The sequence below is a fragment of the Papaver somniferum genome, chromosome 6 (genome assembly GCF_003573695.1).
Source record: "Papaver somniferum cultivar HN1 chromosome 6, ASM357369v1, whole genome shotgun sequence".
Taxonomy (NCBI): Eukaryota; Viridiplantae; Streptophyta; class Magnoliopsida; order Ranunculales; family Papaveraceae; genus Papaver; species Papaver somniferum.
The window spans coordinates 128,756,789-128,784,276 of record NC_039363.1 but is presented as its reverse complement, the minus strand read 5'-3'; the positions used below and the strand labels follow the sequence as shown (position 1 = coordinate 128,784,276).

The following is a 27,488-nucleotide window of genomic DNA, read 5'->3' as shown; positions in this document are numbered from 1 at the left end:
GAATTTTACACAACCACAAACAAGGCCGACTCGACTCCACCAAAACAAACCTAAAGATTTCTAGCAAACAAAAAGCATGATGGCTCCACTTAGATTGTTTTCTAGACCAGCTTCTATTCCTTCGAAAAGGAATTCGTTACAATTTGAGCACACCCCTCTGGAATCAATCCGAGCTAATGTAAGTTGAATCGAGGCGAGGGAAGCTCAGTGGAGCTTTGATACCCAAGGCCTCACCGCTATCACAAGGCGGCGCAGTCACGCATTCAACGCACAAAAACCATCATGAACTTTGAAATGTGCTTAAAGAGCAACCAATATTTTTCGAACGAGTTTCCTATTAAGCTCGTTACCCTATTGGTCTCGTTCTATTCAAAATTTTAGGCTTAGGTTCGCGTTTGGTTTCGTTTTCCTAAGGCGGGCAAGAAGGAAACGGTGATGAAATCCGAGTCCTTATCTTGATTTGGCCAGGCCTTGCCCTTTACTAGGAAATTAAAAACATTCCGGTTCGTCCTCAAACAATTATCACCTTAAGGCAGACAGTAACCCGCTTGCAGGAGATTCGCGGGTGTTTCGATTGGACTTACCTCCCGTACCAGACGGGCGATGAACCGTTGTTGTCGACTCGGGCCACGACTCCTATGCCGTGTGCGAACCCGAGGGGCCGAGACGATATAGTAATCGTCGTCCTTCCCTGCAAACAGTTTGTATTTAATTTTTTTTTAATTTATAACCCTTCCGTAGGGTTTTTAAAAATAATGTCCAAAGTCCAGAATAAAGTCCAAATAAAAAGTCCAAAAATTACAAAAATTATGAAAAATAAAGCCTATTTACAAATTCTAAAAAAATATATATAAAAGCTATATAAAAAAAAATATTAATAATAAAAATAAAATTAAATCCTAAAAAAAATTATGTCTTTTTTTTTCTTTCTTTTAGCTTTTAGCTTTTAGCTTTAAGCTTTTTGTTCCCAAGTCCTTAGTATTCCACTTCGAACCTGTAAATCAAAGACACAAAAAGAAACGTAAAAAGGAACAAATAATAATAAATAAATAAAAAATTAAACCTAAAACCAAATCTATATACAAGTCCGCGTCGGCGGCGCCATTTTGTTGTAGTATTTCGATTGCGGTAAATAAGAGTTCGTTACTCGGACTTGAAAAGATTTTTAAAACAAAAATATATACACAATTTGTCACAAGATCAAGAGGAACCAGGACTCAGGATTCCAATGTGTTTCATATTCAAGTGGCTCAAAAATAATCCTAGGCGATTATAGCTCAAAATAAAACAAGTATTAACTCTATCTTTGCCAAATTAGATTCCATAAAATATTACTTGTATATTATAAGCATGGCACATCAAGAATCCCTAGGACTAAGCATGTTCCATCAAACAAAATCACAAGTAATTAATTGAAATCATAAATCAATTAAAATCGGTGCAAAAAGTGAATTAAGAATTATTTAAATAACCACATGGCTGAAAAACAACTTCCTCCATCATCCCAGTATTGGGGTTTAGCTACTCATGATAATCATGTTCTCAAAATACATACTTGATGCTCAAAATATGATTAAAAGAGTGAAAAATATAATACAGTGAAACTACGACCCTCTTTAAGCGTCCAGAAAAGAACGATACCTCGGTGCTGCTGTTGATAAGCGACGCTGGTATTCTGCTGTTGAATAACGACGCAGGTCTACTGCTGCTAGCACTGTTGAAGAACGACGGTCCTGGAGGGTCCGTTCTTCGTCTTCTTCTTCCTCCTCGAGCAGCAGCAGGAAGCTTTCCTGCAGCTTCCTGTTCTTCGTCTTCCAGCCTCTCTGCTGCGTCTCTGTGGTCTCTAAACTTCCCCAAACTTCTTGATAAAACTTTCTCTCACTTCCCACCAGCCTTTATATACCAATAGGGTCCAAATAACTCGATTAAATCCGAGTTTATCTCCCTTTTTTCTTCTTCACGTGCAGTTGAGAGAGAAATCTCTTTTCTGTTGCTTTGTACGCGTCTTCTGGCAATTTCTTACGCTCCAAACTTCTCCTAATCCTTAAACAAGACTAGATACACTTTACTTCAACGTAAAACTCTCCCAGAATCTCTAAAAATATATTTGAAAACTTCACAGAGAACACGTATTCTGTTTGGACTTTGATCGCTTCTCCCAGCCATTCCAGCCCAAGTTGATCGATAAAATCACTTGCATACGATCTGTTTATTCTTAACAGGCCTAGCCCAATTGATTTCAGGGATTTAATCTCCCTCAAAACTGCCCAGAAATCCAACAGAGAATTATCAGACGTGAACTTAGTTTTCCCGCCAAATTCCATTATTTGAACTTTGAATGTGGCGTCCCCTTTACCAGACCTGGTGTCCCTTTAGCAGCTGCTTGGAAATGGGTCACCCCTTAGTAATTAGGTTACCCCTTATCCAAAATCAAGGGTCCATATAGCAAGTTTCCTCTGGGGCATTTTCCGTACTTTTTTCGGGGTTCCTCCGGGGTATTTCTGGGGTACTTCCGGTACACTTCTGGGGCGCTTCCGGCACTCTATCAACGGAGGTTCAAACGCCGCATTTTCAGCCAATTTCGCCGCAAATCCTTATTCTTCTGAAAACACCTACAAATATATAAAATAACCAAATAAGTACAAAAATGGGTGCTAACACTATATACAATTGAGATATATTAGACACATAAATGCGTCTATCATTACCTTCTCTGGACATCCTTATATTTGGAGTAATCGTAAAAAGGATGGACATCTTATAACACCCAAGATCCAAGAGGATGGAGATCTCAACACCGAAGATCCAAGGCTAACTCATCCATAATATGACTGTTAGAATATGAACATCCAACTCAAAAGCAATTGGTAATGAGTGGAGAGGCCCTAAGGGTTATAAACCGCAGGATCTTAGATAATCCATACAATGTGGGACTAATAACATGCTCCCTCACGTGTTGTCTTGTTTGATCTAACACGTGGACAATAAATCGGATGACGCGGAGTGAATGTGCGGTCAATGACTCGTCGCAAATAGTCTGCTCTGATACCATGTTAGAAAATTTGGTGCTGATGAATTTCGAACTCAGATCATTGTACCATCATTCACCCTACAATTTCACTGCCGTATCACAATGACATCCGCATCCGGTGCATAATTTATATCCACAAAATGTCATATCGTTAAGCATTAAATCCAAGCTAATAGCATTACGATGGAACATTCCTAGATTTGTTTAAAGCATGCGACTCTAAAGCCAAAACTAGTGGGATATAAAAAAACAACAAATATAGAAAAGTGAAAAGTTACGAATCCTTATGTCTTTTTCCTCACGGGATGCTTTAAAATGATCATATAATTGATAGCCAGCCTTTGACCAACCAAAGTTTTGTTCAACAGAACTCGTACGTCCCGACGTTCAGTAGCATTGATGTGCACTTCTTCTTCTTTTTTTCCTGCTCCTGAAAATGATTTACGCGCACTTTCCGGTGCATGGGGTAGGAAATACATAAGCAATCCCCCGGCAATTGCATGAAGTTAAAGCCAACAAAGAAATCGTCTTGTAAATACCATGACTTCAATTTTCCGGTCTTCCCCAACAGTCACGCAAGCAATTGCGATAAACATGTGCATTACTTGTTTCTAATCTTGATTTTGTACATGGAAGACGACGGAAATCCTTTGCATATGGTGCCGAAAGTGAGAATTATGCAAGAAATGGAAGATTTAGATTGGCCCACATGTAACCTAACGAGACAACAAATTCCTCCAAGGGGCCAACGAAAAGGCAGGAGCCAAAATAGCACAGTATGAGCAGTCATTCATTCCTTATAGTGGTTGCCAGCCCTTGTATGGAAGCTTTTAGGTGCTAATCTTTGTCTTCCGTTGAACAACACACTCACTTGTGACCCCAGACACGACTCCATCAACTCTGCAATATTATTTTCGAAACGACCACTCTTTTATATATTCTTCATTCGTACACTGCACAAATATATCTGTAAAGATGAAAAGAAGTAACATAAACACTATTGCTATCATCAACAAGACAATATTAACACTATTGTATTTATAGATAACAAATAAGAAAATCACATAAACGCATAATTAATTAGAATACCAACCCTGCTGACCATTTGCCATCTTCTTATATATAAAAAGCATTAGGACATCGACTACCACCAAGTTAAATATTCCACTAGTCATGACCCCTCAGTCTCACTTTATGCTGTAAGAATTAACATAGTATATGCCAGATTTGGTAACTTTCCAACTTTACCATATGCTGTGAATTTTTTTTATTTTTTTTACGTGAGTTTCTGTTCTGGCCAAGAACATAGGTTCGAAGGCAGGATGCGGCAGCTCTAAGCCACTGTAACACGTCAATAATCAGAAAACACACATGTAACATATTTTTCGCGCCTGTAATAACAGTCGGGCATGCAAATACTGTTTGGGCGGAATTGCTCTAAACATCATTCATGGAATAGGAATATATCAATGTTGTTAATGTGGTACCATTTTGCTTGGGATGTACCAAATTGTATATAAGACAAAACATATTTTGGTGAGGGCTTGATACACCCCCAAGCAAGATGGCACCCCCGTTAGCAGCCATGGGATACATGATCAAGTAGGAAACCAAAGAAGCAAAGGTTAGCATGACATTCTTTGAAAACTAGCTGCATCTAATTTTCATCAATCTGTAAAGCTAAAATCTAATCGGATCTCATCATAAGTATGTCCATGGCCCCACTACGCTTTGATTAGATGCATCTTCTACTGATTAGCAGAACCCCATAGATGGGCCGTAACTTATAAATTCACAGCAACACTTTTGTATTTCCTGTTTTGCCCTCAACAACTTTGCAGATGTGTGTCATTAAGAAAAATGATTAGTGGACTAAGAAAAACATCATGTCCCTAATCCCTATTTAGGCTTTTTTTAGTTTAATCAGTTGCTGTATTTAGTAGTCAGTAGTCAGTACTCAGTAGTCACCATCTTATGAATATTTTGTGAGATTTCACTGCATTATAATAAAATAAGAAGAACCATAAAGAAACCAAAACTATATTGACATATTGTGTCCTTCCAAGTTCTAAGTCCATCTCTTATTTGGTACACTTTCAATTTTTTGGAGAAAAAATTAGCAAAATATTACAGCCGATAATCTTAAACATAAAATCCAAGAAAAAAGATAAAGAAAAAAATAGCTACACAGCTTTCTTTTATTTGTTTTTTTCCTCTGTTTTCCTTCCCGTGCTATATGACTTTTGATCAGAAGAAAGGACTACGAAAAGGAACACCCTTTCGTTTATTACAGACAGAACGAGGGGTATTTCGGTAACATACATTTCCCGCCACAAACATAGCGCTTCTCTTTTTCCTCGTAACGTTATCTGGCCTAACACTATACCGAACTGTTGAAACCCCCCCGAAATTTCCGTTACTACTTGAACTCGACGACGTCATCATGTTTATCATCAACATCCCACCGTCCAAAACCGACGTAGGAGTCATCTGACCACTCTTTTGATCGTCATCCTCATCGTCATCATAATCTATCTCTTTTACAGCATCGAATTGGGCGTTGGAATCAGATAATGTTAAGTAATCACAGTCGTAGAAATATCTCGAGATACAACCTTCTTCACTTGATCCTAGATATTGCACCTGATCATCATCATCATCCGCAAAAACAAATTAAACCCAGAAAATTTCTAAACATTATCTGATTAAGAAATAAAATTTTAAAAATTAAGAAATAAAATTTTAAATTATGTTTTATATTTGGGGTTTACCTTGCAATCTAGAGAGCAGAAACGGTTAAAATCTTGAAGACTTCTATCGCAACTGAAGCAGACTGAACCAGAGCTACTTCTGAAAGGGCGCGTTTGTGGTCTTTGATTTAGAAATATCACTTTTGCATTGTTTGTGCTGTAAGACTTCATCACCATAATACACCAAAAACAAAAAATCAAACAGAACCCATGTTCAATTCATTGTTTTAGGAAGAGAAAAACAAGATGGGGAATTGATCAAGAAGACAGAATTGAATTATATAAAAATCAAATATTTTTCAATACTCCAAGATAATGGAAGAATTGATCAGTATCCATAATTGGGAAATGGATACTTTTTTCAACAATTTAAGACCTACGAATTTGAAAGAACAGAGCAAACAAGTATAGAGGAAAAAAATGACATGATCATCGAGAATTTATCAAATTATACAAAATCTAGCTAAATTCGTGAGTTTTGATTTCCTATGAATATAATTTACCTGAATAAAACTGCAATCGAACAATTTTTCCATGTCATCGAGTCTGATGACATCCTGGTAAACATACCGGCGGACCTGAAGCAATCGATGAGAGGTGTGGAAGCAAAGACAATGAGTACAGATAGTTGTACAGCAGTCTATACAAAAGATATTCTTCTCATTTTTCTTATAATACTCGTGGAGAAGACATGGGTTGAAGAATTTTTCTGATAAAAGTGAGAATATCCATGAATAAGGTTCTTGAAGTTGCTCCATCTCTTTGGAGAAGTGTGAGACTACTACAACTTAGCAAGTAAAAGGAAGAGAGGAAAGCAAACAGAAGTTATTGATTTCGATTTGAGGACAATGAGGAGCGGAAGAATTATTAAATATTTCAGAGTGTGGGACTCTGAATACTGAACTGCTGATGAGACGAGGAAAAAATTCAAAAGAGAGAATAAAAGATACGACTAAATTATTTGCTTTTTTCATAATTTCGTGGAGGAATTAATATTAGTAATTGTTATTATATTGAATTCTTTTCTTGCCTCAAATGAAAATGTGATTTTGTAGGTTGCCTATCCATTTTATTTTTGCCAAATTTAGAGGTCAGCGGTTTATTTTTCCTATTTGAGGTGTGCCTACTCGAATTTCACTTGTAAGTTTAGTTTTAAGAAATGGTCTAAAGAGCTGGATATTAACTTACTAAAACTTCATTAAAGCGCGATTAAATACTATTCTCTATGTTCCATTTTAGACGAGTGTTTAGAGTTATTTTTTTTGTTCCATATTAGGGCAATTTCTATGGTAATCAGCAAATATGTTTTTTTGTTGAGCACGTGGATGAACAAAAAAATGAACAAATTTGGTTTCCCGAACCCCACTGATATTTCTTTTTAATATAAAATGTTTTGTAGGATAAAGGTAAAATATAAAATATACTCCATTCCTTTCTGGGAAAAAAGATACTTTCATTTTTTCATTTCAGCCTAAAAATAGGCTAAATTGAAAATTTGAAAATATCTCTTTTCCAGAAATTTTTAGGCTGAAATGAAAAAGTGAAAGTATCTTTTTTTCCAGAAACGGAGGTAGTAATATTTTAGTGAAATAAAATAGGATGAAATGAGATAAAATAGGATAAAATAAGATAAAATAGGATAAAAAGTAGTAAATAAATCGGGTGTTGTACTTAGCGTGAGTAGAAGAGTCGCGGGCATGTAATGATGGTCTGCGCGTTTTTGGTAACACCGCCAGTGAGTGTTCCACGATCGCCCAGCCTTCCTTTACACCAGCGCCTCTTCTTCCAACTCACTCAATTTGTTGGTTTATTCATCTGTTTTTCATGTTTGTTGAGTCCATGGTGGGATAAAAATGAACAAATCTTTGATTTGTTGAGTCCATAGGAACTGCTCTTACTTGATAGTTTTCATATTCTTTCCACAAAACTACCAATAATACCCTAACATTTTGTCTTGGAATCATAAGTTTATTTTTAAACACACTAACAACAATTAATAATTAAAGAGTTTTCTCAATGACACGAATAAAAATATTTTATATCTCTTTCCGTTTCTTAATCTACGTGAAAACTCGAAAAACATCATCTAAAGTTGAACGAACAAAGTATTCCTATTAGCATTGTCACTGTGTACTCTAAACCATAAACTACTAAATTTTTGATAAATCTAAAATAAATCTAGATATTATTTATTAAGGCATCCCAAAACAAAAAAAAAGAACTACAAGTGAACATTAAAACTCTAATCCATCGTTGAATGCCATATAACGATCTTGGACAAGGCTAGCTTCGTTAAACACTAGAGGAAAAGCCGTGAATAGTAGAGGGTGATCTTGAATGCAGTGTTTTGGGACAACAAAGTAATTGCGGCGTCAAATTAACTGTGAATATTGACATAACTCTCCAGTTAATGGACAAATGACCATCTTGCAAAGAGTTTGTTACATTCTGATCTTTTATAAATTTGATTAAGAAAGTGCGACTGTTTAGGATATTATTTTTCTTTTCTTATGGTCGATAAACGACTGTTTTCGTGCCTTTTGCGAAAGAACCATATCTGAATGATCTTAACCCAAGGAATTACACATTGAACGTTCTGCTCAGTTGAAGTTTATACAAGAGAACTGACTTTACGAAACGTTACTAATGAGGGTACCGATTTATTTGGAGTGTACTAAAATAGACAAACCAAAAAGTTCTCTATCTTATATCAACTTTGGTAGCCTCTCATTAGCCATATCGAACTCTATGTTCATTCAACATGATTGATAACTATGTTTGTTTAGTTTTGTGTTAACAATTGATATTTTCTGTACTTTATACTGCATTTTTCTTTGATATTTTCTCTTTTTTCCACGCAATGAGGTCAAGCCTAGCAGATTAATTAAAGATCCCCCTGTCCAAATAAGAGTTAGCGTAAGAAAACCGTACGATGTTCCTCATGTTCCATCAAGATATAAGTTTTGATCCGCCAAAGTGTTTTTCAAATAGCTTGTTACAAAAAAGAACCGATAAATTTCACTAAAATTGATTAACTAAGATGTAAAATCACCGACCTTAAATTTTGTAAAATGATGATTTTTTTTCTTCAAATTAGCTCAGATGACAATACTATCTTGGTTCTTCTAGAAATGTGACATTTTTATTTTTAGTTTTATGTTAAAAATGTATTAATAATTTAGCAATTGTAAATACTACCTCTATTTTTAGAAAAAATGTACTATTACTTTTTCATTTTAGTCTAAAATAGTCTAAATTAGAAAAATAATAACAACTCTTTTCCAGAAATATAAGGAGTACTATTTTTTTAAAATAATTTATGTATTTTTGTTTCTTAAGAAAATTAGAAACGATAAAAGTGACCTTCCTTGACCACAATAAGTCTCATGTATTATGCTACGATACACCAAATACATTGTGCCAGAATTTGGAAGCAGAGAGGTATTGGGAAAACATTTTGGTTTCAAAAATGCTAAATATCCCGTTTTTCTCTCCCACAAAATTCTCTCCACGACGTGTTCTAAAGGTATTAGCCGATGACTGTTCGCTAGGTTAGTAGTTAGCCGAACTTCATTATGTAACAACCAAACTTAGGTTTATCTGGTTCGAGTAAAGAATAGGAAAACTGAATTAAGTGTTTTTTTTTCATAAAGTGAAATTCGACTATCATTTTCGTGGTTAATTATCAACCGAATTGTTCATCAGCACCTTTAGAATGAAAAAAATGAGCAGTTCGGCTAATAATTCCTTTCAATTATCAGTTGAACTTCACTCTGTAACTGTCGAAAAATTTCAGTTTTTATGATTTAAGCCTAATCTATCAATCAAACACCAAAAAAAAAAAGATATAGGTTTGTGGGAAATACTTTTCATTATACATTTCTTTGTAATGCGGATTTGGTTCTCGGTCTACAACTCGTCTTAATTCGATTTCTGCTTTAACTCTTTCTTCCTCACTGATTCACAGATTAGAAGAACGATTAGAACCACCACATTTAGTCGACGACGATAAAAATTGAAGTCGGGTTAGCAATAGGTTGGCGTAGGGAAAAGAGAAGGGAAGAAAGTAATTAAGAACGGACACCTAGCTCAGTTGGTCATCCCCGTTTCCCAAAGTTTCATGCGTTTCAGGAGGTCCCAGGTTCGAGCCCCCAATGGCGTAATATTGCAGGAATTAACATGGAAACCCCCAATGACATCGTAATATTGCAGGAATTAACATGGAAGGTAGAGTTAGCTTATCCCCTTGTGACACAATCTCCGCCCCCCATCTGCTCCGACTCCCTTGGCTATATTACCCATAAGACTCGCTGGTAGGCTGCCACGGCAACCCGTTCAATTAATGTAATAGTACGTTGTTGGCATTCAGCGCTTCCAACTAGTTAACGTAGTATCCAAAGGAGATCTAGAATTGGTTTTTAAAAGAAAAAGTAAAATAAGAATAAAAAACAAGCCACCAAATAAATTAAGGGAAACTAAATAATTTATCTCTCCTAATTTCTGGATACCTATGCCTCGAAACAGGCTTCAAATTTAGACGGGTGCGGCGTCGTGGGAAAGAAAGTGGGAGATGCCGAGCACTTCCGGGTTGGTTTGCGCAAGGAAAGGATGAACAAACAGCAGCGGTATGCTACTACGCCTAACCAAAGATATACGGCTGATTGGAAACATCTTGTCACCTCACATGTGAACACTGAGACCAGAAACAAAAAGACCCTCAAAATACGCGACAACACTATTGATGAAGTGCCTAACTAGGTAGGGGGTTATGAAAAAGCAAGTGGAAACTGGTCATACGTTTCAGCGGCGCTCTATAGCATGTAATCAAAACTGCAAATACATTTTCTATTTCTCTCTCTTATTCTCACTCAAAGAGAAAGAGGAGTTGGTATACGAAATAGTCCACAAAACATGGCTGAGATATGCATAAAATAGCGGCACTAGCCCATGTCTTTGTCAGGTTTCTGATTGTGGGCGTGGTCTTTGACTCTTCACTAGGATCTTGTCGGGATCCTTTTCTAGTCACATGTACCTGACCGAATGCCATTTTGCTGCAGCTGCAAATTGATCGCAAATGCTCGCCCTTCTCGGTACAGAAACTTGTCATTTACGATTACATTATCATTTTTTATTATTTTTATAAATCTCATAAAATTTCATTATTGATATTACATGTATATGGAGAACATCAGAATCAAGATTTTTAAATCGTAAATCGAATCGTAAATCGTTTTTGAAATTTATGAATCGAATCGTATGTTAAATTGTGAATCGTAGATTCATGATTGATTATTAAATCGTACGTGTATGCCGATAAATATCATTGAACCATACAAAATAAATATTAAGATTTGATTTTTTATGTTTAATTCTTATAAATATAAAATATATTGAGTTTTAGTACCAACAACCAAATTGGAACATTGGTTGGAGGACATCCGTGTGACGTCAAAGGTCATGGCTTCGAAATTGCGCGCTCTCGTTTTTGAAAAACGCATTTTGGACGTTCGAATTAAGTCATGAATCGTAGTCAAATTTGTTTGACTAACGATTCTCATGAAAAACGCTTCACCCATACGATTCACAACGGTTTTGTAGTAAGTGGAGCGAATCGTGCGATTCGAATCGTGAATCGCACGATTTTAAAAATCATGATCAGAATTAAAGTTCAAAATATAATTTATTTATTTTTTCGAAAAGGAAGATAAACCTCAATAGATATATTGATAGATCCGGTTTAGGTACTCGGAAAACCTTACAGAGATTTTTCAAAGACATAATACAATCACACAGTTTATAATATCTCCACCAATTCTTGCTCAGTAAGTCGATCCTTTGAAAGCTAATTTTTTTCTTCAGATAACCCTTTTCTCTCTCGCACATGAGAGGAACAAACATTCAGGGAGAAACTAATTTTGTTTCCAAAATCAGAGTGTGTCAAGGCACAAGACAATGACTGGATAGAATCCAACCCTATGTTCATCAGAACATGTAAACATGAACTGGAGTTTTTAAGTTTAGATTGACTAATGCAATCAGGGTGACAAAGACCCAAGTAACATTAGGCTAGGTTGTAACAGTAGCAGTGGTGGTATCAGTAACAATGGTAGTAACAGTAGCAAAGGTTGTCTAAATCGATCTTTATGTGTCTGGAACGGAACGGATCATGCTGACTCGGTTTTGGAGATGTAACAGTTGTAGGACTTGATGATGTATTTTTCGATGATCTTGATTGAATTTCTGCCGTCTTTGTTCCCATAGCTTGAGTAGATGTTATCCTTGTTGCTGTTGTTGATTGTTCTCCATAAAGAAACATTTTCTTTCACTTTAGCAAACTCTTCAGAAGATTGAAGATGAACAACAAAACCCAAAACTAGTTTGTAACCAAAATCAAATCAGAGATAGAAAAACTCAAATACTCTCACTGAAATCAAAACTAGGCAAAAGAGAATGCCCTAGTTGAAAAAATCAGCTAAAGTGAAAAGGAATTAGAGAACACAAGAGAAAATACTTAAAAACAAAACTAGATCTAGAAAAATATAAGATTCAGATTTTAAAATCTAATTAAACAGTAAAAATCAACGCAAATATATGAAGTTAAAAAAGAGTTTGATGATAGGTTGAGCTTATCCACTATTTATGAAAATCACAAACAAACGCCGTGAGTGTGCATAGAGAAGACACAAATAAAAACAAACACAAAAATACAATAAAAATCCTGGCTAAATTGGGGCCTATAGCTACATGACAAAATAGGGTCATTAAGAAATAATTCATGGAAACCCCTTATCCACTATTTATGTTAATACCTAATATGCCCTTGTTAAATTAGTGCTAATTCAGATAATTAAATAATATTTAATCAAGTTAATTCTGAAATTAACTTTCATTAATGCATAATCAGCACTTGTAATTTTATTTTATTTTTCAAAAGACTCGGTCCAAAATCAGTTGATGTTAGTGCTTTTGCAAACCGATTCTGGGTTGAGTTTATGCCGAATGACGATGTAAACCCAGAATCGGAGTTTAATCAATACCCACATAAACCGATTCCCAAAATCGGTGTTTATATATCTCCATATAATCCGATAATGCCTTACTTTCAGATTCAAAATATTCATTGCATAGTTTAGGAAATTAGCGCACTACATATATAGGATTCAGTATGGGAATTCTAGAATTCGACACATCAAATGCTCGTCAATGAACCTCCGAGAACGTCAGTACAACGTCGTATATTCTTTGTGGTGAATGAACTTAGTTTCCCCATTACGAATTCTCCATAGCCCGTTGAAACGTTCCAGCTGAAATTCAATGAATTCTTAAATGTTAGTATGTGAACTTTTGACATAAGTATAAAAATGATCGCATTACTCACTTTCCCTAAGAGGAGATCGTGGATGATAGTGGTACACCATATTTCTAACTTTTACGTACTTTCATATTGCGCTTTTTATGTATTGGAATCGAAAAGCCAAGTCTCTCCATTTACGGTTATTGGGATTAACGATACGCCCGTAAAAGAACTCTTTAACTCTCTTCCAAAACATTTAATAGATTTCATTCGGATGTTCACAAAACGTATTAGCAAACAATTTAACCAGACACAAATCTTCGAACGGTTCCCATTCCATTTTCTAGGCTAAGTGTGTGATGTGGGAGTGGCTCAAAGATGTTGTCCTTATATAGATGAAGTCTCAACGGCTATTTTTTTCGAATTTAATTCACACAATCGGATTTTAGATATGACCACATAGACCGATTATGTCCTTACAAAATCATATAAAATATGCCTCTCATCAATCGGGCCTTTGTAATGCATATGTAATCTGATTCTTAGCAAAAAAAAAGTTACAACACTTTTCTTCATAGCAATCGGATTGCATATATGTACATGTAAACCGATTCTTGGCAACAAAAGTTACAGAACTTTTCTTCATAGAAATCGGATTACAAATATGTACATGTAAACCGATTCTTAGTAAAAAAAATTACAGATTCATAACAATCGGATTTCATATAGGTACATGTAAACCGATTCTGAAACTGAACCTCTGGGAAAGTGTCAGAATCAGGTTATATATAGGTACATGTAAACCGATTCTGACTGAAAAATGCCAGAATCCTACATTTTTTCACACATTGTAGTTGGTCATTTTATCGCGTCTTGGACAAACACAAACAATTTTCAAAAGAAACCAGATTAAGTCATTCATAAACTAGGAATATAACCAAACATAATTCGACAATAAGTTTAAGACAAGACATAAGTTTTGACTCCATAACTATCCATAGTTAAAGACATAAACATGAATATAACCATTCATTCATGAACATCCCCACCACGACCAGGACCACGTCCACCGCGTCCTTGTTTACCAGGTTGGGCGCTGCTCAATGCACCTTCAGACATCTTTTTTTTTTGGGGCTCTCTTCCTCTTCTTCTTTGGCTTATCTTTCTTCTTACCACCTGTCTTACCTTGTTCTTGAGCGCCTGCTACTTGGACTTGTTGTTGAACTCCTCCTCCTTGGACTTGTTCTTTCACTTGTTCTCGAACTTCTCCTATCTCTTCATCACTTTCATCTTCACTTTCTTCATCCTCACCTTCTTCTTCATCACTTTCACTCTCATCACTTTCTTCTTTACCACCTTCCTTGCCACCACTTTCTTCCTCATTAACTTCCTCATCACTTTGTTCTTCGGCAACTTCTCTATCACCATCTTATTGTTCATTAGGTGTATCGGAATCAGATTCTTCATGTGTTGGTTGCTCCGGTTGAGGTGGTGGTCATTGATGATGATACCTTTGGCTTTACTTCCCGTGGCCCTTCGGTGGGAAGCATTCAAATTTTGACCGTCTTTTCGACGAGGTCCCAAAGGCTTAGGAGGAGCAAGGTCATGTTTCCTCTTATATTTCTTTCCGGCTTGCTTTTGTTGGTTGCCCTTGTTTGGCCTGTAGAATACGGAGTTAAGCGACAAACAACAATGGAATCGAATGCGTATTTTTTTAAGTCAAGGTACACAATCGGTTTACTCGATATACATATAAAATCCGATTCCTAACATAACAAATAACCAATCGGTTTATTCAAGTGCTTATGTAATCTGATTCCAACAAAAAAACATACAGAAACGATGGGTTGTTCTTCTTAGAGGAATCAGTCTACTCGATACACATATAAAGTACGATTCCTAACATAATAAAACCAACAATCAGATTTTTTAAATGCTAGTGTAAACCGATTCCACTAATTGGTTTTCTCGATATACATATAAAGTCCGATTATTGACTAAGCATATAAGAATTCAAAGGCTACACAATCGGTTTTTGTGAACACATATGTAATCCGATTCTAACGAAAAAAGTTACAGAAACAACGGTCATCCCTACCATAACTGAATTTGGCTATTTGTACGCTAACATTTTTCGATTCCTATTCACATGCAGAACAATCGGTTTATGTGAGCAAGAACATAAACCGTTTCTAAACGGGATCGGTTTACTTGTACACTAACATAATCCGATTCTGGAAAACCCGCAAAATTTTGATTTCAAAATTTTTGATTTCTAAGCAATTGCATGTTACTAAAACCTAGTTTAGAGGATTGGGTTGATAGAAAAGTACCTGATTCGACCCATTTCCTCATGTTGTTGTTCGATCAGAGATGGTTCTTCACGAGCAACCGTTTTCTTCTTCGGTTTGTTTCCAATTGCTTTAACAATTCCGGGATTACAGTCATTAGGATAAGTGATTCCAGTGGCTTGTTTGTATCTTAATGGTTTTGACATTTTATAGAAGAAAGAAAACGATTAATCGTTTTTGGATCGTCGATAATCGACGGTTTTTGGTTTCAAAAAAAAAAGAAAAAAGAGGGAGTAGAAGAGATGAAGAATCGGTTTATGAGATAGAAATGAAAACTGATTTTAGTTTTAGGTTTATTATTAAGAGTTGATGGGGGTAATTTAGTAATATTAATATTTTTTAGAGGATAATTTTGGTAGTTTCAATAAATTTAGATACCCCTTATCATTATGTATAAGGTAGATGGAGTAATCTATAGGCCCCAATTAAGTGGCATAGACCCAAATTTAGCCGGGATAAAAATCTCCTAAAAGCAATGGAGATTAAGCGAAAGCTAAAACCATCCTAAACTAAACTACTAACTAAGAAAACAAGAAAGATAAAGAAATTTGCTCAGATTTGACCCCAAGTGGACCAGATCAAAGATGTAAGGCTTAAATGGCGGTGAATTATCTTTTTAGGTTCTAGAGAAGCTGAGAAGGAGTTATAGAGGAGGGGAAGTGTGAGTATATATTTTCGTTCATGTAATGCAAATGTAAAGTCAATGGTAAAAAATTAATCAGTGACATTTTTTTGATGTAGGAAAAGTTATCGACCATAGTTTTGCCAGATTTAGATTTTCCAACAAACTTTGCTACAAAAATTTCTACCTCATCAGCGGCTGCTTTTACAATTTTACATGACCTACCCAGATTACAAGAGAGTTGAGTCTCACTCTTACATCCTTCGTATGCTAAAGACCTAAGTATTTGAAACTTTGATGGAGTTCATTTTAATCCATTTGAAAAACTCAGAACTCTGATTTCATATATAGCTTTCATCATAGCCGAACACTCTACCTCCTCAGTGTACGCTGTTGAGGTTCTAAGCAACATCAAATACCAGTACTGTCCTGAATAATTAGTAAGATTCAGATATATTCTCCAATTTTTGGCTTATCCATTGTATAATTTACGAGTACACGAGCAATCACTTAGTATATAGGTGATTCATGAGTCTTTTTATGATCTGTAGGGTCACATACATTCAAATATCTAAAATTCATGAGTGATCTGAGGTGCTAGATCATAAATACTTTCCTGATCGCAATCCCCTACATTATGAGAATAAACATGATTTTTGAATTTGGAGGGTGTTTATATGGGTTCTGACTTGATTAGGGAAAATTATTGTCGGGAGGTGGGAACGAAAAAACGATATTTATATTTTGAGAATGTTATATACCCTCATTTTTGATGGGCTTTCATAAGTACCTTTATGAACCTTTACAAATATCCCTAGTGGTATAATTGAAATTTTTAATAAAACTATAATTCATATTATTCTTTGTTTAACCTTTATCGTTCCTTCTTCACGTCACAAAACTCAAAATAATTTTCATCGCTCCCACAACTACCATATCCATCGCTCCCACCACCACCATCATCTTAATTGATCTTTTGAAGATTATTCTTGAGAGGTGATTAAGAATCTAGGCTGCTATCCGGAGTTGTAAGTTCCGCATTTGTGAGGTTTGCTAGCTTTGTCTATTGAAAACAAATTTCCCCACCTTGATCTTTGATCTAAATGGAAATCAAATAGGCTTATCTGTTAGAGGCAGATTGGTATCAAAAGTCTTCACTTAGGTTGAAGAAACTCTTAGGTCGTAAAGGACGTCAGCTAAGGGAATCGATTGCGTAGAGCCTTGCGAGGTTCAAGATACGTAAGGAGCGCGACTGTAAATGAATCACTTGGAGGGTGGATTCAGTCTCAACTGCATTCCAGTATGAAGTTTGATAGTAGGCTAGTATCTGTAGCGGCTTAATACAGTTTGGTGTTCAAATCTGGACGAGGTCCCGGGGTTTTTCTGCTATTGCAGTTTTCTCGTTAACAAAACTTCTGGTGTCTTGTGTTTTTCCTTTTTCGCATTATATTGTTTATCTTTATAATCGGATTTACACAGTTTCGTACATATTCAATCTAAGTAGATACGTCTGCATAACTACAATCATTTACGAGATTAGTTTCTTGTAGAATTTGTATCCTGAAAGATGAATAACAAGTTTAATTACTTGGCAGAATTCTGATTGAATTATTTGGATACGATTAAATTGATCTTGGATAGGGATGCACATGGTACGGGATGGTATGGGTTTTTGATTAGCTCAGTACTTGTACCTCCCTCTGGTCGGTACCTGTACCTGTGAAGTACGGGACGTGACGGGACATGACCGGTTCTTTACCTGTAGCATATGTAAAAAAAAAAAAGCAAAGCAAAGCAAAAAATCTTGAAAGTTCTAAGTTTAACAACTTTAATTGTTAAGATCTGAATTCATACTTTAAGAAATATCTTTAAGGTTCTAAGTTCAACAACTTCAATTGTTTAAGACTTCAAGTTAAAAAAAACAAAATGCAAAGCAAAAAACAACATTTCGGCAGTTCGGCTTTGGCACTTCACCACTTTCATAAGTTTGCTGCGACAAGAAACGAACCCCATCTCCAAGCATCCAAGACCTCCGACAGTTGAACCACACCCAAGATGTCCGCAACAACAATTTATATTTCAGTTTGTGTTTTGAAGTTACTCTAATACGCATAAAGGGAAGAGAACCAAGCAACAATTAATATATCAATCAACCATTGATTCAAATAAATCAAAATCAAAAAAAGAAAAGTTTATATTACCTTCCTCATCCTTAGAGTTATCATCTGGTACATAATCATCTAGAAGATCAAGATCAATGGGTTTGCTTAAACAACTTTAACAACAGAGCAAAGCCTTAACTGTTCTTGTAGATAAAGAACTTATCTATGGAATAAGCACACACTTTCCGGTGCTAAAAGCTGATTCAGAGGCATCCGAAGACACTGACATGGCTAATATATCCTTTTCCATACATGAAAGTATCTTATACCTGCTATTGTTAGCCTGCCACCAAGCCAGAATATCAAACCTAGACTTGCCTGTATTGAATAGAGGAACCAACTTCAGCTGTAGCTTGACTTTGAGTTTTATTTGCATCCATCTGAAATGAAAATACAAGTTAAAGTGTTAAACTGAGAGCTCATAAACCATGTCCAACCCTAACTTACATTAATAAACCAAAAGTACAATCAGTCCATATGAAGTTATGAACCACACAAGAAATTCAAAAACCCTAAAATCAAAAATCAAAAAATTACAATCAATTTAAAATCTAATGAAATCAACAAAAACTAAATAGAAATGAACAAAAACTAATTAGTTTTCAAAAACCCAAACTATTATTAGTTGCTATTACATGTTGCAGACTTCCAGTAAATAGAAAAGGAAGATTAGAAGATGGTCAAATCAGATGGTGGTTAAGAAGTTGGTGGTGAATCTGGTGATGATGAATCGATGATCAGAAGATGATGGTGTGGTGGCTCAGAAGATGGTGGACGAGACGATGGTCTCTTCTCTTCTCTGAGAGGAAAGTATGAGAGAGGTAAGAAGAAGAAGGAAATGTGGAGAAATGGAAGAGAATATGATACAAAGGGTATAACCCCTACTATCAATGACCTGGATTTGATACCTGATATCAACAGATACATATCCTCTGTACTACGGGACAAGACGAGAATAGTCTCGTACCGTTACTTGTACATACTCTTTACTCGGTACCGGTTTTTGGTACTTGTACCTGTCCCATCTGACCTTGGTTTTGGGACGGTACCGGTAAGGTTTCTTCGGTTCTGGTATGGTTCCACAGGACGGGGCGGTTCCTGTGCAGCCCTAATCTTGGATATTTATTTTGAGATCGTCCAAGTACTCTGATATACAATCAGGTTCACGAACCTTGTATCTATATACATACTGATTGAGTAGAGGTTAGAGATATAAAATCTATTTACATATTGTTAAGAATCATTTAGTTGGTCTACTTGCAATTGTATTAGGTTTTGTCTATACAGGTTGCCGAAAAAAAATTGGGTGTGTACTTGATATCCCTGCGTTTTCATGTCACAATATAAGCAATACACTTGATAGTCTATAAAGATTAGGTATTGCAATCATCTCCAAAATTAAACTTAAATCAATAAACTTTAATCATTGCAAGATGATAGTGTTTGGAATAGCTAATGTAAAACACATAATAAGCTACTCCAATAGCTAGTGTTCCTCCTTAAAACAATAAAAATAAAATTCCTGCAAGGAGTTAACTAGAAAATAAAAGGGAATCTAATTAGTTACTGTTGGAAACAGTATCAGCTTTGAGTTTGCAACAGGTAATAACAACATCCATGAAATATGCATGGAAAATCTTTTCATTAAGAAGATCATTGACATGTGATTTCTTGAGAATATGGTCAGGGGAAAACTTTTCAACGTAGTTTTTAACCTGTCTTGACCCTTCAAGGCTTCAACAAGTTGAATTTTTTCTTCTTCAAATTATTTTAGGAAATTATAAACAACATTAGCAGAAATCATTTATTCTTGCTCTGCATCTTGATGATTGTAAGAAAAGTAATAGTTCACATCAGGATGATCCTCGTTTGTATTAGGATTTTCAACTTCATATTTTACCAGAGTTCTTTTCTTTCTCCTTTTAGACCAAATACCATTGCAATCATTACCAAGATCTTCTTATATGTTTTCGTGAGACAAGGTACGTGACGTGGGAGACATGCTTCATTGCAAAAGACTTGAATGAGTTAACTAGAACCAAGTACGTGGATATATAAGGTGAACTCAAGAGGTAATTCCAAAAATAAGGTCCGTTTGGTGACCACTTTAGATGGGCCAAAGTAAAAAACATAAGAGTTACCATTTGAGTAGAACAGTTCACGAACGGTTTTCTTGTGAAAGAGTTTTAGCATAATATAAACAACTTAAGAAATCTTACAAACACCTTTGTATTCTTAAAAGGGTATTATTGTACATAAGAGGTCAATATTAATATGTGAAAGATTACTTTTTTATAGTCTAATGTCAAATCCATCAACTTTAGCTTAAGTTTAAACATCAGCTCAGATGATTAGATAAATCTAGTAGAATAAATTACATCTTAGCTTGTTATATACAAATTCCCATGGATCATGTTCTCGTCTCTTGCTTAGGAGTTAGATATGCAGAGAGAATATACTACAAAAAGCATAAGATTTGTTGATACCCACATCAAATCATTGCATTTTGGACTTTGTGAATGATATGCACCAAGTCAACGACTTATGATGAAGGTGCATAAAAGACAATAATGATAAACATTTGTTTAATCATTGAACCATTCAACTAAATCAGTCACGTAACGGTTTGAGGATGGATACATCTCTTGGAGCAGGGGCTCAACAAAAGTAGATGTCAATTTTTATCTTTTTTAAAACTTGATGGAACGTAACAATTTGACATAGTATTTGAGTAGAATTGCAAGCAATAAAGTTCAAGGATATAAAGTGTAAGGAGACGTATGAAAGAACTACTTTAACCAAATAGAACACCTATTAATTGTAGATCGTCATGTTACATGAATTTTGGAGATGATGGGTATCTGAATATATGTTGCTCCAAAAGCACAAGGGTGGGCATTTTCATACTCACCACGAGATACAAGCCAACGTTTAGATTTATGCATAACTTTTCTTTTTGAATTTCTGCCATTAGGTTTAAAAAAGTTATCATAAAACTCATTGTCATCATAGAAGAAGATGAAGTTGGAACAGTTACCTGAGTTGTCTTCTTTTCCTTGAGGGTGCATGTAACTTGTTGATGAGATCGTTGTACCCAACTATTATCATGTTCATGTTAGCTAGTTGAAAAGTTTCCCTAAGCGGAAACTCCTTGTAATCCTTTATAGTAGACTGGGTACTTTTAGGGGCCCACACAGTTGAAGGTTTCTTCCAATTCTTCTTGGAGTGACCTGTGACCATACTCTTGTTTTTAGCTCATTTATCAGTGGAGTAAGCAGAACTAACATTCTTGGGATATGATGTCTTGATATAGTGATCAACTCTCGCTATTCTTGAATTGAGAGTTTAAAATTTCGAAATCAGTTACACCTTTTAGGATAAGATTTAAGGTGTTTTGGAGATTTTTGAATCGACTGTTCTCCAACCCGAGCTTACACTTTATACGAACATGTCCTTATGTATTACAGAAGAAGCAAAGCTTCTGAGTGTTGATGGGATCAGAATTAATTATCTTGGTACAAGTACCGCCAGAAGAACCTTCCCTTCTTGTATAAACATTATTTTCTGGTCAGAGAAATTCAACTGTTTATCCTTTATCAAAGTAGAACACGTTGAGCATGATCTTTCAAATGAGATTTTTCTAGGGAATCATGAGTACCATCAGCAATCACTTTTTCTAACTCCTTAATTTTTCTAGAAGCCATGGATAAGGTTAAATTTATGATTCACAAACAGTGTTATAAGGACTAGGAGGAGCATCCTTTAGACGTTTAAGTTCTAAGGCGTTTTTATCTAGTTGCGACTCGAATGAGATAGTTTCCTTATCCACTAAGGCCTTTTTTCGGGAATAATCCTTATTCGTGAATCTTTTTTATTAACCTTAACAATAAGAGCATTTGACTTTTCATCCCGAACTCTAAGATTTTTTAGAATTTTAGCACTTTCTTTGGCTCATTCCTTGTCATTTTCCGAGTCAGACTCATCAATGAGATAGTAGGTATAACAATTGTCAATACCTAATTGTGTTATAGGAACAAAATGTTCGTCTATTTTATAGAGAGAATAAGATCATATCTCATTAGTAGAGCCCATAAAGACATCAATTTCGAAAACTGATGGTACTTTATCAGAGATTGAAATCTTATCCATAGAATCATATCCCCACAACCACATACTTATTAGGTCTAACGGTGTTTGCCTGCTCTGATACCAATTAAAAATGAGAGAGTACCAAGTACACCACCAACTTTTTTGTTCAACAACCTATATGAACAAAACCTAATACAACTGCTATTAGATCTAAATTAAATATCCTTGAACAATATGTATATAGAGTTTTTCTCTAGTCTCTTCCATAATCAATATCTCTAGCTAGACTGACAAGTCCGTGAACCTAATTGTGTAGAAGAGTTCTTGGAAGATCTCACAAATTAATATCCAAGATCAATCTAGTCATATCCAAATCAAGAGGATCTCAACTTTGATAAGTATGGAACTTGTAAGTCAACCCCGGTTAGAGGTAAATAGATCTATCTCTACATTTCAACCAAACAAAATGATGTAAGTGCATAACTACTAAGAGTGGAAGATAACAAAGAAAAGCCAATGTACTTCATTATTAAGTCACTGACAATGCCAGAGTCAACATACGCATAACTAGAGAAGGTGATCTTTGTTATCTATTTCTCATCAATAAAGCTAAGACCATGCTTTTTGACTTGGAGGATTATAGTGGTCACAGAGTACCCCAGTTCAAAATATTTTGTCCAAATAAACGAAAACAGGAAGAGTTGCAAAGTGGGGAGTCCATCTAAATCAATTCAGCATCAGGTACAAAAATAGGAAAGCTATAAAGGCACAAGTTGTAGCTGATTTCCCATTAGAGGATCCAGACTTTGATATAATGTTCAGAGAAGATCATCCAAACGTGCAAGCAGAACATGAGAATATACCAGATTATGAAGACTCATCACTTACTATACTTGGAGTGTGGATATTTTTTTTAATGACACATCAAACAGAAAAGGTGGTGGAGCTAGAGCTGTCATAGTCACACCAGAAAACAAGTTTATCGAATTCTCATATGCATTGGCCTTTAGTCAAACAAATAATTAGGTAGAATATGAAGCGCTACTCCAAGGACTACTGGATATAAAGAGTTTATAGCTAACAGAGTTTATACTTTTTAGTAATTCTTGGATGAAGACAAAGCAAGTAGAAGGTCAATTTGAAACAAGAGATGTATCAATGGCGAAGTACAAGAGAAAAGTTAACACTCTAGTATTCGTATTTGAAAAAGTGAGCATCGAAAAGATACCAAAAAATGAAATGCGACATGCAAACGCCTTACTTTCCTGGGTTCATTTATACGTGGAGCTTGTCAAAGAACAATCAAGTTTGAAATCATTAAAAGGTCATCTATCTATGAGCCAGACACATACGGTGCAGTGACTCAGAATTCGAACTTGAATTTAGTTGAAGTAGAAGGAACCTGGATGAAGGGTTTCTTCAGCTACCTTGAGTCTAAAAATTACTAGATGACCCACAAGAGGCAAGGAAAATTAAAACCAAAGCAGCCGGATATCAACTCCTAGATGGTGACATGTACAGAAAGACATACTTGGGATCACTACTCGAATGTGTAACAAAAAAGCAAGGAGAACAAATCCTAGCTGAGATACACTCAGGAGACTATGGTAACCATGCTGTAAAAAGGTCTGTAGCCGAAAAGGAAAGATCCCAAGGTTATTTCTGGCCACACATGAAAGAAACTGCTGATGAGATCAAAAAGAAATATGATAAATGGCAAATATACGACAATAAGATACATGCTCCAGCAAAAATCGGTCTTGACTCCTTGATCATTCATGAAGTGGGCATTGGACATTACGGTTCCATTTACTATGACAACTGGGGGCATACAATACTTATTGGTTGTTATATATTATTTTTCAAAGTGGGTTGAGGCGAAAGCCGGTAACAATCACAAAAAGTAATGTCAGAAAATTCATACGGGAACACATAATATGTAGACTTGGATTATCCAATAACGCTAGTAGATGACAATGAAACCCAACTTCAACCTGAAAAGCTAGCAGAGTTCCGTAGAAACAACTATATACAACAAAATTTTAGCACCCCATATTTCCCACCGGGAAACGGTCAAGTAGAAAGTTCAAACAAGACTTTACTGTCAAATATAAAGAAAAATCTTGATGCTGCTAAAGGAAGGTAGGCATACATACTGAATGAAGTGTTATGGGAATCTGTCTAGGAGTGCTCAGATGCTTAAATTCGTGAGAGCTAAAATGCTTAGATGCTTAAATTCGTGAGAGGTACACTCAGATGCTTGAATTCGTGAGAGCTGAAACACTCAGATGTTTGATTAATTAGTCGTTATACACTAGCATGGAATCTTTCTAGGAACTTCAAATTGATTCGAGAATCGAGGTATGAGACGGTAGAAATATCATATTCGTTCTGAATATTTATTGATGTATAGTCAGGATACACCTGGAGGGGAATAATATGACCAACACTATTAACATCCCGAAGACATTATCGTTATATACTAGCGGTCAATCCATCTAGGAGTTGTTTGTTGGCCGGCGCGCTTCTTCACCCACCCCACTAGTTTTACCGTAGTGCAAATTCACCTTTGTCCATCCACTTAGCTTGGCAAAAAAAATTAGTTTTCTGAGTACGCGGTTATTGGAAATAGGAGGAAAAGAGGTTATTGATTTTTTTTTTTGAGAATAAAAAATATGCATTACTAAGAGCCAAATCAAAACAGAGTACAAAAAGGAAAAAGATTGTTGTCATGCTATCAAGTCAGGAGATGCCTTGTTCAGAGTTTTAGACAACAACGCGTTGGTACTACCACTACATTCTTCCTGATTACTTAACTTATCTAAATTAATAAACATATTTAGGAATGCAGGTAAATCTTCCTTCCAACTACTTAACTTGCCTCCAACGCCAGTTTATTTGCCACAGAATTGCATGTTCTATGAACAAATTTGAAACCCAAAAAGTTGTTGCAGTCTGCCAAGATTTTCATTGCTTCCTTAATTAGTATCTGATTCCTCCGGTCCATCATTTTCCCCATTCCTTTGATAAAACCCCCGATTATTTTACAATCTCCTCCTATCCCGAAATGTGCCAAACCTTTCTCTTTGGCCCATTTTGCTCCTTGCAAGAAAGCTACAACTTCTGCCTTTTTTTTGCACTTGAAGCAATGAACACTCCCGACTTGGCTGCTTTTCCATTACCTCAGTATCAATGCGGTGTACTTGATGTCCAGCCTTTTTCGATGAAGTAATGGAGCAAGGGAAGGAGAAAAAGTTGAGGGCGAACCTAACCTTGTCTTATGGTTATTGACTTTACTTCCTATCAGATTTTGTCTTCTTTGTTAGCCCTCAAAATCAAAAGGCTGTAGCCTCATGTTATATGCCAGCGGCCAGCCTCAACAAGAAGCCCGGCAAGGGCGCCTTAGGCAAGACACCAAAATTTATTCGCCCGTTTGTCTCGTTCAGCATGCATTGAGGCCGCTGTACATGATCGTATAACGCCGTCCCTAGTCAGAAGAGAGTCCCCAACCGAACAACCCAGTCGTAGAACAGCAATTTTCACTTGCAGTCCACGAAAATAACAAAGAAAAACGTCGAACAATTAGTTCTTCAGTCTTTTTGTCACATCCTCTCAGGCAAGCCTGCAAAACGTATTTAATTCTTGTTTTCAAAACCCTAAAGAAGTAATAGTTCTGGGGGTTTAAATGGCGATTACTTCTTCCCTGCTCGGAATACTTCGTACTGGTCGTGTCCTCCGTTCTTCCTCTTTTCCTACCAATCCCAGCGTATGTATCTCTCAATTTTGTTTTCTTTCTCTAAAAGTTTTCTGGTTTTATTTTCTTCATGATAATGCATCCTGATTAGTGATAACATTCATTTTGTATTTTTGCGATTCTGGGATTTCAAATTTCAATGTTGAATTTAAGTAATTTCGTGGGTATTGGTATTAGGGCTTTCTGGAATGTTGATAATATTCAGTGCTACTCTGATTGTTAGATAATTTTGGGGAGTACTTGCTAGTGGTTTATTGTATTCTCTGGTTACCATCAACCCTGACCATATACAATAATAGAAATTGTCATTTGAAAGGATTTGCCTTCTCCATTTAAAGAGACTAGAGACAACTAATCATTAAATCATAAATAAACATGTAGGGTTATATGCCCCAGCTCCCTATGGACAAGGTTTAGCGCCTTCCGCAACCGGTATCTAATTCCCTGTCCTAATATCATTTCCCTTCATTTATTTCCTAAAGCAAGAATTTTCAAGATTCTGAATCAACCTAATTAGAAAACAAAGAAACTAAACTTGATTGTTGCATAATCTACTAGTAAGAGGCAATTAGAGTAAAGTTTTTACCTTGTTTTAGTTAGAAACCCGTCAAAGTTAACACTACAAATTCAACAGTTTCACTAACAAAAAACCATATTTAAGTGCACCTCAAGGTCTTTGGTTATACAGTGCTGTACATCAACTGTTAGATAGCAGGGTAGTAAGTAATAAAATCATTGCTCCTAACGTTGATGCCGTATTATGGTTTAGTTTCTTTTTGGCTTTAAAGTAAAAAACTGTATTGCTGACACTATGGCGCACTTTGTCAATGCAGCTGATCCGTAAGCTTAATACACCATGGACGAGTTCTCCATCGGGTAAAAAGATGTCAAGTTGGGCAGAGAGACTGTTCAGGTGCTTCCTATTTCAATTTTGTAATGGTCGGTCAGAGATGACATACATTTGTATTTCTTATTCATATCTATTCCCTTTTAACGAAATGTTATCTTTTTTCCCTCCAGCTCAAAACCCATAGGGAACAATATAACCGCAGAGGTACAGGTTGAATTTTCAGCATCATTTCAAATTTCCTTCTTTTCATGTTGTTCTGATATTTTTGCTTCCTTCTGTATTGTTAATCGACTATAATGTGGTCAGGGCACAAATAAGGTTTAGAATTTTGCCATCCCAGAAGAATCAGGATTCAGTTTCAAGATTATTGAGACACGTAATGGAGATGCGTAGGTTAAGAGTGACGACACCGGACAACTGTATTCAATTAGTCATATCGGTCCCTACATTTTTACGAATTTAAAAAACTATGCAGAGACTTCCTTTGGGCGAACACTTTCTAGAGCTGTGATCAGGGTTCCTTCATACTTCAATTATACTCAAAGACAAGCAACTAAAGATGCAGCTACTAAGGCAGGCTTAGAG

General features: G+C 35.8%; 1 protein-coding gene and 1 long non-coding RNA gene across 2 annotated transcripts; one reads left to right on the top strand and one right to left on the bottom strand.

The window, feature by feature from the left end:
* Positions 1 to 5,055: 5,055 nt before the first annotated feature.
* On the bottom strand, positions 5,056 to 6,671 carry LOC113286167. The gene is made up of 3 exons (XM_026534862.1): positions 6,285 to 6,671; positions 5,803 to 5,946; positions 5,056 to 5,674 (listed from the first exon to the last, which is right to left on the bottom strand). Exons 1-3 carry the CDS (start codon positions 6,537 to 6,539, stop codon positions 5,279 to 5,281), a joined length of 795 nt encoding a protein of 264 aa, XP_026390647.1. The 5' UTR covers positions 6,540 to 6,671; the 3' UTR covers positions 5,056 to 5,278.
* A 19,298-nt stretch (positions 6,672 to 25,969) lies between these two features.
* On the top strand, positions 25,970 to 27,105 carry LOC113286166. Its single transcript, XR_003329144.1, has 3 exons — positions 25,970 to 26,065; positions 26,887 to 26,966; positions 27,074 to 27,105. It is a non-coding gene; the product is annotated as an uncharacterized LOC113286166 (long non-coding RNA).
* The last annotated feature ends 383 nt before the right edge of the window (positions 27,106 to 27,488 follow it).

What these genes read in the sequence shown, in the direction of transcription:
- LOC113286167 (XM_026534862.1), bottom strand. Translation starts at nt 6,539, where the DNA reads ATGGAGCAACTTCAAGAACCTTATTCATGGATATTCTCACTTTTATCA. An exon ending in TCGATTGCAGTTTTATTCAG is followed by an intron (nt 5,947 to 6,284) that starts GTAAATTATATT and finishes ATGGTGATGAAG; the next exon opens with TCTTACAGCACAAACAATGC. An exon ending in TCTGCTCTCTAGATTGCAAG is followed by an intron (nt 5,675 to 5,802) that starts GTAAACCCCAAA and finishes GATGATGATCAG; the next exon opens with GTGCAATATCTAGGATCAAG.